Genomic DNA, 14,932 nt, shown 5'->3' on the forward strand with positions numbered 1-14,932 from the left:
TTAAACGAAAAATTACATGACTAGCATATTACACAATATCTTACAACAAAAATCAAAACATATACTTAGTAATCATTTTTTTGGTTTTATAGCATTGGAAACCTTGACCACATCATCACTAGTCTGAGAAAATATTTTACTAAAATGAAGCAAAATCATCTCTGAGGACTTTGAGTTGACTTATGCAATGTTTTCAATTTATACTAAACATTTTTACTTTTATAACTCATTTTGTCTTATGACTTTTTGTATTATTAATTTTATTCATATTATGTTATTATGCGAAACATTTTTTCCTTGTCGTATCCAATGACACGAACCATGATTGTGGTTATAAGTATAGTTAAACAACTATTATTAAAAGCATTGAATGAAGTTTTACAATTTCAAATAAAATAAGAAATAACAAGCCACATTCATGTACATAATAGTTTATGTTTCTATTTAGCATCTTTACTCTTGATAGAGAAGGTTTGCAACTTATCAATATAAAAAATATCTCTATATATTTCAGTAGAATATGATTTTCTGTCGTAGCTATAACTGCTAGAATATTCTATAGTGTAAGAGGTGTCAACAAGTGACTTGCCCCCGAATACCACAAACGTGAACAGAGAATGCAAGAGTGGAAGTTCACTTTGTCTCGTAAGTTTTTTTCTTTACATTTGTGCCATACAGTTAAGGGTAAAGTTTGTATCAAGATATTTTTGTAGTGAATATACCCTATAATCGTGGAAGGTATATGATTACCGACCCACAAAATAGAAAATGATGACTTGTACAAGAAAATAATTCTATTTCTCTATAGTTTTGGTGACATGTTTCACAATGCGCCATAGGGATATGTTGTACCATTAAGATAGGTTCAATGAAAGCTTGTGGGTAAAGAGATTGACAAGTGTTGCATTTGTCTTTATGAAAAGCTCGTATAAAGAGATTGATGAGTGTCCCATTTATCGTCGCCAAAAGCTCTTGGGTAAGAGCATCTACAGTCGGACCCCTCAACACCCCCCATGCATACATCCATGCGGACGATCCAGTCAATGAGTGGTTGCGAAAATGCAACCCAACCGTCCTCATCAAACTGGCTCTATACGTCTCGGTGTTGGGTAACGCAGTAATTTCAAAAAAATTCCTACGCACACGCAAGATCTATCATGGTGATGCATAGCAACGAGAGGGGAGAGTGTAGTCCATGTACCCTCGTCGACCGTAAGCGGAAGCGTTATGACAACGCGGTTGATGTAGTCGTACGTCTTCACGATCCGACCGATCCTAGTACCGAAAGTACGACACCTCCGTGATCTGCACACGTTCGGCTCGGTGACGTCCCACAAACTCTCGATCCAGCTGAGTGTCGAGGGAGAGCTTCGTCAGCGCGACGGCGTGATGACGGTGATGATGAAGTTACCGACGCAGGGCTTCGCCTAAGCACTACCACGATATGACCGAGGTGGAATCTGTGGAGGGGGGCACCGCACACGGCTAAGACAACTGTCAACTTGTGTGTCTATGGGGTGCCCCCTCCCCCGTATATAAAGGAGTGGAGGAGGGGGAGGGCCGGCCCTCTATGGCGCGCCCAAGGGGAGTCCTACTCCCACCGGGAGTAGGATTCGCCCCCTTCCCTAGTTGGAAGGGGAAGAGAGGGGGAAGGAAAGGGGGGGCGGCCCCTACCCAATTCGGATTGGGCTTGGGGGGGCGCCCCCTCCTAGGCTCCCTTCTCCTCTCTCCTACTATGGCCCAATAAGGCCCATATACTTCCCGGGGGGTTCCGGTAACCTCCCGGTACTCCGGTAAATGCCCGAACTCACCCGGAACCATTCCGATGTCCAAACATGGTCATCCAATATATCTATCTTCACGTCTCGACCATTCCGAGACTCCTCGTCATGTCCGTGATCATATCCAGGACTCCGAACAACCTTCGGTACATCAAAACACATAAACTCATAATACCGATCGTCACCGAACGTTAAGCGTGCGGACCCTACGGGTTCGAGAACTATGTAGACATGACCGAAACTCATCTCCGGTCAATAACCAATAGCGGAGCCTGGATGCTCATATTGGTTCCTACATATTCTACGAAGATCTTTCTCGGTCAAACCGCACAACAACATACGTAGTTCCCTTTGTCATTGGTATGTTACTTGCCCGAGATTCGATCGTCGGTATCTCAATACCTAGTTCAATCTCGTTACTGGCAAGTCTCTTTACTCGTTCCGTAATGCATCATCCCGCAACTAACTCATTAGTCACAATGCTTCCAAGGCTTATAGTGATGTGCATTACCGAGAGGGCCCAGAGATACCTCTCCGATACTCGGAGTGACAAATCCTAATCTCGATCTATGCCAACTCAACAAACACCATCGGAGACACCTGTAGAGCATCTTTATAATCACCCAGTTACGTTGTGACGTTTGATAGCACACTAAGTGTTCCTTCGGTATTCGGGAGTTGCATAATCTCATAGTCATAGGAACATGTATAAGTTATGAAGAAAGCAATAGCAACAAACTAAACGATCATCGTGCTAAGCTAAATGATGGGTCAAGTCAATCACATCATTCTCTAATGATGTGATCCCGTTTATCAAATGACAACTCTTTGTCTATGGCTAGGAAACTTAACCATCTTTGATTAACGAGCTAGTCAAGTAGAGGCATACTAGTGACACTCTGTTTGTCTATGTATTCACACATGTACTAAGTTTCCGGTTAATACAATTCTAGCATGAATAATAAACATTTCTCATGATATAAGGAAATATAAATAACAACTTTATTATTTCCTCTAGGGCATATTTCCTTCACTCGGCTGTCCGGCACTCCTCAAACTTAGCCCATATCAATGGTGGAAATAGGGAGGCCTGGTTACAGAGCTAAACCTAGAAGATCTTAGGTAGGAGGCCCCGAGCTGGTGATGACGACTCAACGGTAACATGACGAAGAACAGAAATATTGTTTATCCAGGTTCGGGCCCTCCAGAAGAGGGAAAACCCTACGTCTGACTTGTATTGTAGTGACTGTGGATGGGGTACAAAGTATATGTTTAACTAATTCAAGATCATATGTGTGAATGAATCTACCTCTATGGTCTAAAACCCCTCGACTTATATAGATACCGGGGGTACCTAGGGTTACACCTAGGTCGATTACATCGGGGGATAAATATGTCAAAGATTACATTATGTCTTGGAGTATGTGCCAAGTCGTCTGAAGATCCCATCTTGATCACTTCATGGGGCCTGGCAAGTGTGGACCAGTGGTTGATAATTTGGGGTTCCTCGGCCTAGCCCACACTTGGGGGCCGATGTGGTTAGCACACCCTATGTAGGACATCATCACCCGGGGATGCCCAGACACATCCACCACGTCAGACCCAACAGACCGTACCCACACAAAATCCCTCCAAATTGTTCCCAACCTAGCCTGGTCTGCCCTCTTCCTCTTTCTCTCTCTTCTACCCATCCGCATAGACCCTGCCCTAGATTCACCGCCACCCTAGCTCCACTCCCGCCCTGAGCCCACATCGTCGCAACCACCGACACAAAACTCTCCCCGCCATCCTCACCGCCCCTGACACGGTCATCGCCCCGGACGCTGCCATGGTAGGTCCTGCTCCTCCAGTCATACACCTTGCCCTTTATGTGTTCGACAAAATGTACGAGCTGTTTTTTGTTCTTTTGTAGGTAAAATGATGGTTTCATTGGACGATGAGATCATGATGTGGAGTTTCAGAACAATGAGCTTGTTGAATTCATTCAACGAGAGTTCATCGATTCGTCAGATTCACTGGATAATGAGATCATGATGATGATGAGCATCCATTAGGAAATGGAACATATTTTGAATATCAAGGGTTCGATCAAGGGGAGGATAATTGTGCAGGGGTAGGATTACTGATGCACGACTCATGTACAAGGACTACTTTGAACCCGAACCAAAGTTCCATAATGGTTTTGTTTGGCGACGTTTCCGGATGAGCAAACCCTTGATCTTGCGCGTTTTGGAGAGTGTGGAGGCACATGATCCCTACTTCTTCCCCAAAAAGGATGCTTGCAGACAACTATTATTCTCTACTTTGCATAAATGGATGGTTGCTCTGAGGATGCTTGCATTAGGTACCGCCGCAGATGCCGTTAGTGAGATGGTTCGGATGGGGGAGAGCACATGTCTTGATATTCGCTGTCAAGTTTGCCCAAGCCATGGTAAAGGTGTTTTTATCGGACTACATGGGAGAACCAACTAACGAAGATACAAAAAGCCCGATGACAATTGCAGTTGCAAGAGGTTTTCCAGCTATGCTGTGCTAAGTTGATTGCATGCATTGGCAATGGAAGAACTGCCCCAAAGATTTGCACGGGATGTACCAAGGTTATACCAAAGAGGCCACCATCTTACTCGAAATAGTGGCATCGAGGGACTTATGGATTTGGCATGCTTTCTTTGGCAAGCTTGCTCCCACAACAACATCAATGTGCTCTAGTGATCTCCACTGTTCAGAAGACTTTGTGATGGGGATGCTTCCGCATGCAACTATACTGTTAATTGACACAACTACAACATGGCGTACTACCTTGCCGATGCTATGTATCCTCAGTGGGCGGTGTCTGTAAAGACCATATCCAATCCCCATGGCAATAAACATGCCATTTTGCAACAATGTAAGAAGGAGCTGGAAGGATGTTGAGAGAGCATTCCAAGTGCTCCATGCTCGTTGGGGCATTGTTCGTGGAGCTGCAATGATATGAAAATCAGAGACACGCAGCTAATGACATGTTGTGTCATTATGTACATCATGATTGTCGAAGATGAGGGTGAAGGGGCAGTCCGAACACATAATTTTGAGAAGTCCGGAGTACAGACCCGTGTGTCGAAACAAGATGCCGAGCATATTGCAAACTTTCTGGAGATGCATCGAAATCTTCAAGACCAAATTGTGCACGTGCAACTGGGTGTGTTTGGCGGCTGTTCCCACCCTAGTACAGTTGTTCCTCTTTGAGACATGCTAAGTCTAGACATGTTGGGTACATGCATGTGCAGTTGTTTGGCAGTGATGTATGTGTTGAGACATGCTTTGTCGAGACTGTGTTTGGCAGCCTGTACCTGAGGTAGGCTGCATCAATAATGTTTTTGGTGCTAATACAATTTTGAACAACATTTCTACACTTCACTAATAATTCAAGCAACAAAACATCACCGTTTCAACGAAACAATTACTAGATTCATATCTCAGCATATTGGAGCAATAAACATAATCTCGGCAATATAACATCACTAGAAAGCCAAGAATTTTAATATTTGAATTATGCACTCGAATAAATTTTATTTTTGAAATATGTATTTTTGCTACAAACAAATATTATTTGTGTGTAATATTCATGTGTATGATCCACGAGCATGTATTTGCATGAATCTAAGGATTTAAAAGTGGAGGATGATTGCACGGGAGGACGTCTGAGAGGACCTCCGGCAGCATCCGTGAACGTTTTGCCGGCGGATTTGCCCATTCCAACTATAGATGTTGTAAGGGGAAATAATTCCTGCCATCATCCTCGATCCACACAATCTGCCTCCCAATATTTGGATCTTTTTGCCTACATTAAGGCTCCTTTGATATCTCAATATATTTTTCTCCTCACTATGGCACAGGGGACCAACAAATGTAATATATATTTTTATACTCTCTCCGTCCCGAAATAAGTGTCTTGCATGAAGAGCCCAATATGTCATCTTGGGTACCCTAGTGTGTTAAATACTCACTCTGTCGTGAAATAAGCATTGGTGACTTAGTACAATTTTTATTAAAGTAGTACAAAGTTTATATAATTTTGAGATAAATGTCCTTTAAAAGTTGTTTTCTTGAGGGAACAATGTCCATGTGCTTGGATCTGGATCGGAGCCCGGAGGAGAAATCATCATCCAAGAGCTGCATCGATCAGCACGCCTGAATTAAATAGCAGCAGGATCCCACTCCGGTTGACTCCGGTCCGCCGCGGGCCCACTGACCAGCGACACCAACCGCGCCGCTTATTCAAACCCCTCCGTCCGCTTCCCCACTCCGCCCGAAGGAACGTTGCCACCGACCGTAGTCCGCGACCAAAATGCTCCCTTTCCTCTGCTTCCTCGTCGCCTCCGCCGCAGCGCTGCGGCACCACCACGCGGCGGCCGACGTGCCCCCGTCCAACAAGCTCATCTTCATCCTCGCCGGCCAGTCCAACATGGCCGGCCGCGGCGGGGTGACGGGGACGCACTGGGACGGCGTGGTGCCGCCGGACTGCGCGCCCTCGGCCTCCGTCCTCCGCCTCTCCCCCTCGTTGCGGTGGGAGCAGGCGCATGAGCCGCTGCACCAGGGCATCGACGGCAACCGCACCTGCGGGGTCGGCCCCGGGATGTCCTTCGCCAACGCCGTGCTCCGCTCCGGCGGGGCGCGCGGCGCCGCCGTCGGCCTCGTGCCCTGCGCCGTCGGGGGCACGCGGATGGCCGAGTGGGGCAAGGGGTCGGAGCTGTACGCGGACATGGTGCGGCGGGCCAGGGTCGCCGTGGAGACCGGCGGCCGGATCGGGGCCGTGCTGTGGTACCAGGGCGAGAGCGACACCGTGCGCTGGGCCGACGCCAGCGAGTACGCGCGCCGCATGGGCGCCCTCGTCCGCGACCTCCGGCAGGACCTCGCCATGCCCCACCTCCTCCTCATCCAGGTCCGGCCGCCATCTCGATCCATTGCTTCAATGAGTCTCCCTTGATTCCTACACTACTCGTTTCATTTGCTAGATCTGCATGATCTGAAGGTCGAATGATTCCTAGTGTCAGTGGAGGGACACGAAAGCTAGCAGCTTTACTTGGCACTTGGGCATGGTTGGTGGACTTCTTCCTTTTCAATGAGAAGTAAAGAACATTCCAGTCCTCTTTTTGTTAGTGGGCACATACGTAGAACCGAGTTGGTAGTAGTCGTTGGCCTAACATTCATTTGGGTAGACAGAGGACGTAGTACAGCTGAAGCCACACTATATGTGCACCTGGTCCTGGTACTAGTGAACTGGAGTAGTAATACGCCATGGGTACTAGCTACTGGGCATGTTTATCAAAGAATTGGACAAATCTAGTTAAGTCCTGTTTTGGTTGCAGCCTGCATCTCCCAAATTGGGTACGCAGAGGTTAACCGAGTATCTCAAATGCAGAGCAGCAAGGTTTATACATGGAAACATCTAAATTTGGTGCATTGTCTTTTGTCTCTACTCCAGCAATTAGATGCAGCTGCATCCAGAAAGTACTAGCTTTGGACAGCAGCGATGTCGATGTGCTCATAAGCTCATTTCTCATAGATTTTATCCATCTTTTGGCGTTTCAGGTTGGGCTGGCATCAGGGCTTGGGCAGTACACCGAAGTCGTAAGGGAAGCTCAGAAGGGCTTAAAACTTCGGAACGTGAGGTTTGTCGACGCAATGGGGTTGCCGTTCCAAGACGGCCATCTGCATCTTAACACCCAGGCTCAGGTCCAGCTGGGACATAGGCTGGCTCAGTCCTATTTGACTTATGGTACATTCAAACACTAGTTCTCCCTGTACCTCCAAAGAGATCCATTATTTATTTGTTCTCTACTATGGTTAATTTCCTCTCTGAACTAAAAGTTGAGCACATTGGATTGGTATAAACATGCCAATGTAATTCAGTACAAGTTCTCCATGATCAGTGAGTACGGAGAACCTCCGGAATCTTGCAGTTTCATAATGGAAGCTGCTCCCTTTTTTGCCTATTACGTTTGAGAATCATTGCATGCTAGTGATTGTGCATTGTATGGCATAAGAAGAAAAATCATCTAGCACGTGGAGTGGTACTGAATTTGAGATAATGCATCGATAAAATTCAGTAGAGCATGAATGATGCCCCACCATTAGCTGCGAGATTAAACGATGTCAAGTGCATACTTAAAACCAATCAAAACCATCAGAAAAAATAATATGTGTGACTGAATCTGTTAAAAAACTTGGAAGCTTTTTTAGTATTATTTGGGTTTATCGAGCTCGTGTTTCATTGAGAGGCATTCTTTAGAGTTGTGTAGAAAAATACAGAATAAGCTTTGGCATAGTAAAGTTCCCAATACTGGTAACAAACAATGCAAATTCCAACCCTATATACTCAATTTGCAATGGCTGTGCAATGCTGATATGTTGACCAACTATGCAACCGACCCGAGTACTATCAACGTCTGTAATGTGATGACCAGGCAGGTGTAAGTGTTACAGTTGAGGTTTGAGGAGTGCCTGGTGATACTGGTGATGCTTCTCACCTTGATCAATACTGGTGTGGATTCAGAAAAGATGGTAACTGTATGATCAACACAAGGTGTGGACTCATCTATTGGAGATGAAGTCACCGCATTCATTGATAAAACACATCAGGACATTGGCGTCACGGCGACTCTTAGTTATACTGGTGTTTTAATTTGATATCGACTTACCAAGCTATATATATACTGAGCCTGGTACTACAGATTATAATTGTCTAGTCAGTTCAAATAGCAGCATATTTATTCCTCTCCTGTTTCCCTTTTGTCTGGGGTGCTAGGGCATGCACATCCTCTTCGAACACCCACACCATGGTGGCTGCAAGTTACTACCTTGGCTTGTTGCTTCATCATTCTTTGGAGGGAGCCATACACATCTGTGCTTATATAATCAAACAGACAGAGGAGGTTGGAAGAAGAAAGCTACCGGGCTCCGTGCACATAACCATATACCAGTACACAGGCAATGCAATGCCAATACAAGAAGATTCATTCTTTATATTTATACACACACATATTCAGAAAAAAGAAGATGAAACACCCATAGAGATCATCATATATACAGTAGAAGACTTCACCATATATACACATTTTTGTTTCTCCTTTGGTAAACCAGGCTAACTCTAGTGTATGTATGTAAGTAAAATCAGTACAGAGATCACTCGATTGACATCTTTTGGCATGAGTTTACTTCAGCCTGGTGATGCATATACACTGAAAAACTTCAGTCAGCTTGATCCGTGTGTTTATGATGGAGGTTTTTTTTCCTTCTTCTCGCGAGCAGAGCGCTCGATCTCATTAGCTGCATTGGCTTTGGTTCGTGATGACTGATGAGTATGTTGTGCCAGTGAAGCACCCCTAGAGTTCCTTCTGTTCATGGTGGTGATTGTTCTCTCTCGTGGCCATTTTGCTTTTGGGAATGATTTCTGCATGGGAAAGCCTGGAGGAGGTATCACAACATCTGATTTGAGCTTGTGTATCATTAAGACTGAAGTCGTTATCCAATAATCAATAATCTTAAGTCATTGATAAAAACACCTGAGGACATGCCCATGATAGTGGATTCTTTAGTTATAGTACTAGTATCTGATTTGATGGACAACTTAGTCAAACGAAGAGTACCCTGGTCCGTTTCAAACAACACCATGTTTATTCCTCTCCTGTTTCCTGTTGCCTTGGCTGCTAGGGCATGCACATTCGCTTCAAGCACCCACACCGTCGTGGCTGCTAACTTAATTTTCCCTTCATTTTTTCCTTTTCTATTTTTTCTACTTTTTCTATATTTATCTCTTTTTTTCTCCTTTACTTTTTGCATATTTTTATCTTTCTTCTTCTTTATTATTTTTTCCATTTCTTTTTATCTATATCTATCCACCTTCTAATAAAGGGAGGATTGCTTCTGCCTGTCCATCGCACATTTTGCAGAAAATCCACTGCCTTTCATAATTAACCCGCAGTCCATCTTTAAGTTACAGGGATGAACACTTTTTTTTGCATTTGGATAAAACCCCGTCTTTTCTGCTAATTAACCCGCAATCCACATTTAAGTCAGGCCCAATTGTTTTTTACATTTTTACAGAAAACCCTTTTATTTGTCAGTCCATCTAAAATAAATGTTTTTTAAATAATCATATCTTTTAAACCCTAACTTTGAATTTAACATGCTATATATGGTTTTTGATTAGAAAAATGTGTAGAATCTGAATATGATGTTATTTTATCTATTAAATATTTCTAAAATACTATTTAGGATGCAAACTTAATCCGCGCGCGTACTTACCAACGAACTACACTATTTCTTTTTGTAGTGAATACACAAACACTTTTTATGGGATGTACATACATTTGTAAAATTCATGAACATCGGTAGTACATGAGGATTTATTTTGCAAATATCTGAACAATTATTTTAATAGTCATTTGGGACCAACACGTAGGATATCAATTTGTGTTCCATCCGCTGCACGTGACGGTGACACATATAGGTTTTCATAAATAGACTTAATTCGTAGACGGAGCTTTCTCAGTGTTGAGCGGCACCGTTTAGATGCTGCCTGAGTATGGGCGTAGGTGCACGCCATCAATATGAGAGTCAAAATCGAAATTGAATTGAAATGAAAATAGTGGCTAAAATAAATAAAAATATTTTTCTCTCCTGTTGCAACGCACAGGCATATATGCTAGTCTTTCCTAAATACACGTTGGACATTTTTTCAATATTCTTAAAAAGCATGTTAACATTTTCCAATTACATATCGAATAGTTTTAAAATGTAAAAGAAATGTTGACCATATTTAAATGGGGCAAATACATTTTTACCCTTAGTGGGTTCCAACCGGTAGGTTGTACCCCTAAATTTTGCCTCTCCTCAAGTTTGTGCCTATAATTGCACTTTGGTCCCGCAAATAGCCTTCTGTCCAGTTGAGGGTGTTTGAGTGTTATTTTGGACCAAAAATACCCCCGTCAAGTGCCAGATGGGTTATGTCACTTGTGTGATACCCACGTGAAAAAAATAAAGGAGGAGAGAGAAAAAGAGAGATTGATTTTGAGAAGGGAAATAATTGAAATCAACCGACCGATAAACTGGTTGCTTCCGCCACGTCCATCACTTTTTGATCTTTTTTTAACCGTGGAAACTGAAGCATGCCACGTGTCTAACGAACCGTCCACACAAATTTTATCCTCTCGGAAGCCATCGTCTTCCTCTTTCCCCACTACCAGCGTTGCAAGCAGGCTGCTCCACATGTACTGCTGGTGCTGCCGCCATGGCCGACGGGAGACGTTGATGCTGCAATCGGAGATGCGCTGGCGGCCTCCTTTTGCAGGCGCGCACTGGTGTTGCCAGCCGGCCAATGCTCACCTGGTCGCCGCCGGCAACAAACTACGGGACCGCAACATCACCATCGTTGCAGAAACATCACCGTTGTTGTGGGAATATGACGGTACGGCACTGTAACGCTTCTGCAACATAATCTCAGTTGCAAAAAAATTCTGCAACAAGACTTTTGTTGCAAAAAAAAAACTGCAACAAGACCTTAGTTGTAAAAAAAAAAAATTCTGCAACAAGACCTATGTTGCAAAAGTGGAGGAAACCGCTTGGTCGCTCGATGGCCGACGCGTAGCAGGCTTTTGAGAATGACTTTTTTCTTTTATGGTGTGGGTCCACATGTAACTGAGAGAAGCGGTATATATATATTTTCTTTTTTCGGGCGGGTCTCACACCTAAGTGGTATGGCCCATTTGGTGCTTCCTAGGGATATTTTGGTCCAAAATAACAATCAAACACCTTTGAACGAATGGATGGATGACAGAAGGTTATTCATACGACCTAAACTGCAATTATAGGGGTAAAACTGAGGAAATGCAAAATTTAGGGGTAAAACTTAAGGGCAGAAACCAACGCAGGGCAAGAATGTATTTGCCCCTTTTCTAAATGATGAACATTTACCCAAAACAAAAATACATGTTGAATATTTTTACAAACATGCTACCGAAATTTCCAAATACATATTGAATATTTTTTTTAAATAAACGGTAAATATTTTTTGAAATAAAGTCATTTTTAGTACACGGTGAACATTTATGAAACACGTGATCAACTTTTTAAAATACACATCGAATAATTTTATAGATTTAGTAAAAGGGGAACTCTCAACTCATTCAAACCCTGCTTTTTTTATACAACTAGACTCTATATTGTGCGCCTCCCGCAAAAAAAAAGACTCTATATGTTTCACTGTTCGCGGCACAGCGCACTATGGTACTCTGGCACGCCCAACTTGTCCAGGTGACCCAGCTAGCTACTCCATCGCTTCCATAGAGCCATAGAGGCTATGCACATACTATAGTGATGCCGTCGACCTTCACCAAGACCTTCGCCGTCGAGTCGCGGCCGGCAACGAACTCCTCGCCGATATATACAACTCTGCGAGGAAGCTGGGTCGTGGACGTGGGCACTGCGTGTACCAGCTTCTCCTTTCCCTGTCCGTACGGCCCACGAGCGTTGGCACAAGACCCAAGACCTGCCCCATGGCATCCACGTCACGTTTGAGATCCTGCACCGGGGCGGGGAGGGCGCAGACCCTGCATCCCGACCGCTCCCTCTTCGACCCCCTCACGGTCGACATGGAAGAGCTGGAGGCGGCGTCGTACGTGCGTCCACGACGACCACAGCTTCACCCTCAGGTGCACCTTGGCGTCGCCCAAGCCCGCCGACATCGGCATGCATGATCAGGCGGTGGTACCGGCGGCTCAGAGGTTCCGAGTCCCGCACCATCGCCGTCGACAACTTCTCCAAGATCTTGTGCCCGACCCACACGCTTGAGGCTAGGAGATGACATATCGGAGTTGCGGCTCTACCCTAATGGCTACATGTGTTCAACTGTGCCGACCCACACATGACCCCGTTCATGATGCCCATCACGTCGCTCATGGCCAAACTTGGTGGCGGCGACCGCCTCATCATCCGCTGGTGGTACGCCATCCCTCAGCCTATCCCAGCTAGCACAATTGTGCCCACCGCGCCAGCCGCCGAAGCGCCATGTATGTTTGAGATCACTATTACTACTAAACGAAAACGGCTGATGTGATGACGAATGGGATAGTTGGGCCACATCTCAACATTTAACAGTCATTGCGTATTGGGAACGTTGGATTTGAATCTGCATTTGTTTGTTACCAGTATTGGCAACATTACTTTTGTTTAGCGACCTACATGCTGGCCAACTAGAATTGTTCCGCTTAAACTTTGATGAGATTATTTTATATTACTAAGGTTAATGAGGCTGAAAAGATACAACAATATAGACCGATTTGCCTGGTTAATGTTAGTTTTACAATATTCACCAAGGTTGGGACTATTATGCTAAATTCGGTTGTTGAACATGTGATTCGTTCTTCACGCACAACTCTTATGCAAGGCAGACACATCCTATATGGAGTTGTTATTCTTCATGAAGCAGTCCATGAATTACACCGAAAAAAGTTGAATGAGGTGGTACTCAAAATTGACTTTGAAAAGGCTTATGACAAAGTTAAGTGGCCCTTTCTTCAATAGACTCTCAGAATAAAAGGATTTTCTACAAAGTGACGCGCTATGATCCATAGCTTCGTTTCTGAAGGTAGTGTTGCCATTAAAGTCAATGATGACACTGGACGCTTTTTTTAAAAGAAGAAGGGATTGCGACAAGGTGACTCGTTATCGCCCATGCTATTCAATATAGTGGCGGATATGCTAGCGGTCATGATTGAGCGTGCCAAGGTTGTTGGCCAAATTGATGGGTAATAAGTCATCTAGTTGATGATGGTCTCTCTATACTTCAATATGCCGATGATATGATTCTCTTTATGGATCATGACCTCGAGAAAGCGAGAAATATGAAATTGATTTTATTAGCATTCGAGCAACTATTGGGTCTTAAGATCAATTTTAATAAAAGTGAATTGTTTTTCTTTGGCGACGCCCAGGACGAGGCTCACCTGTACGCTGAATTGTTCGGATGCGGGTTGGGCCATTTTTGATCACATATTTGGGGATACCGTTACATTATCGGAGACTCACAAATGCTGAATGGAAACATGTCGAGAAGAGATTGCAAAAAAAGATTTAGCAGTTGAAAAATTAAATTGTTGTCTCTAGGTGGAAGATCGGTCATAAGTTCAGTACTAAGTAATATGGTACTATATATTATTTCGTTCTTCCAGTTGCCAAAACGAGTTTTACACAGATTGAATTATTTCCGATCAAGATTCTTTTGGCAAGGAGATAGCGAGGGAAAAAATATTAACTGGCTAAATGGAGTGTGGTTTCCCGTCCCAAAGACCAAGACAGGTTGGGTATTCATGACCTTAAGGTTATGAATAGGGCCTTCCTCGGAAAATGGTTGTTTAAATTACTGACAGAAGATGGTGTATGACAAACCCTTCTAAGGAGGAAATATGTGGGTACCAAGGCGATATCCCAAGTATACTGGAAGCTTGGGGATTCTCACTTTTGGGCGGGTCTAATGGCTATGAAGAAATATTTCTTCTGCTATGGATCGTTCTCGATTAAGGAAGGCTCAAAAATTAGATTCTCGGAGGACAAGTGGCTAGGAAATGCCACACTCCGGGAACAATATCCGGCTCTATACAACATTGTGCGCCACATGGGTGATACTATATCACCATGGTAATGGAATCATTTTCACCAAATGTGACGTTCAGAAGAGATTTAGTTGGACCCAGACTCCAATCGTGGAACACCCTGCTCCTACAGTTGTCCATGGTGCAATTGTCATATGGGTATGATGTATTCCGATGGAATATCCATGGGAATGGACAATTATCAGTAGAGTCCATGTATAGAGCGTTAATCTAGTCTGATGTGCCAATTGATAATAACAAGAAGATCCGGACGATGAAGATACCCTTTAAAAATAAAATCTTTGCATGGTATCTTCGTCGTGGAGTCATTCTTAATAAAGATAACCTTATTAAGAGGCGGAATTGGCATGGAAGTCCACAATGTGTCTTTTGTCACCATGATGAGACAATAAAACATTTATTTTTCCAATGCAAATTGGCTCGTTCTATATGGTCAGTCATCCAAATAGCTTGTGCCTTGTATCCTCCTTGTAGTGTTGCCAATGTATTTGGCAGCTGATT

At 44.0% G+C, this 14,932-nt stretch overlaps 1 protein-coding gene across 3 annotated transcripts; it reads left to right on the forward strand.

The window, feature by feature from the left end:
• Positions 1 to 5,979: 5,979 nt before the first annotated feature.
• LOC109772587 (probable carbohydrate esterase At4g34215) lies at positions 5,980 to 9,018 on the forward strand. 3 transcript variants are annotated; one of them, XM_020331269.4, is made up of 3 exons: positions 5,980 to 6,702; positions 7,353 to 7,539; positions 8,569 to 9,018. In XM_020331269.4, exons 1-3 carry the CDS (start codon positions 6,109 to 6,111, stop codon positions 8,676 to 8,678), a joined length of 891 nt encoding a protein of 296 aa, XP_020186858.1. In that variant the 5' UTR covers positions 5,980 to 6,108; the 3' UTR covers positions 8,679 to 9,018. The 3 variants fall into 3 exon arrangements, 2 of the variants coding, with proteins under 2 accessions (XP_020186858.1, XP_040247262.1); XR_006664801.2 differs by lacking the exon at positions 8,569 to 9,018 and having other exon boundaries at positions 5,983 to 6,859; positions 7,353 to 7,756; XM_040391328.2 differs by lacking the exon at positions 8,569 to 9,018 and having other exon boundaries at positions 6,011 to 6,702; positions 7,353 to 7,756.
• Positions 9,019 to 14,932: the final 5,914 nt, after the last annotated feature.

Source organism: Aegilops tauschii, chromosome 5 (genome assembly GCF_002575655.3).
Source record: "Aegilops tauschii subsp. strangulata cultivar AL8/78 chromosome 5, Aet v6.0, whole genome shotgun sequence".
Lineage (NCBI taxonomy): Eukaryota > Viridiplantae > Streptophyta > Magnoliopsida > Poales > Poaceae > Aegilops > Aegilops tauschii.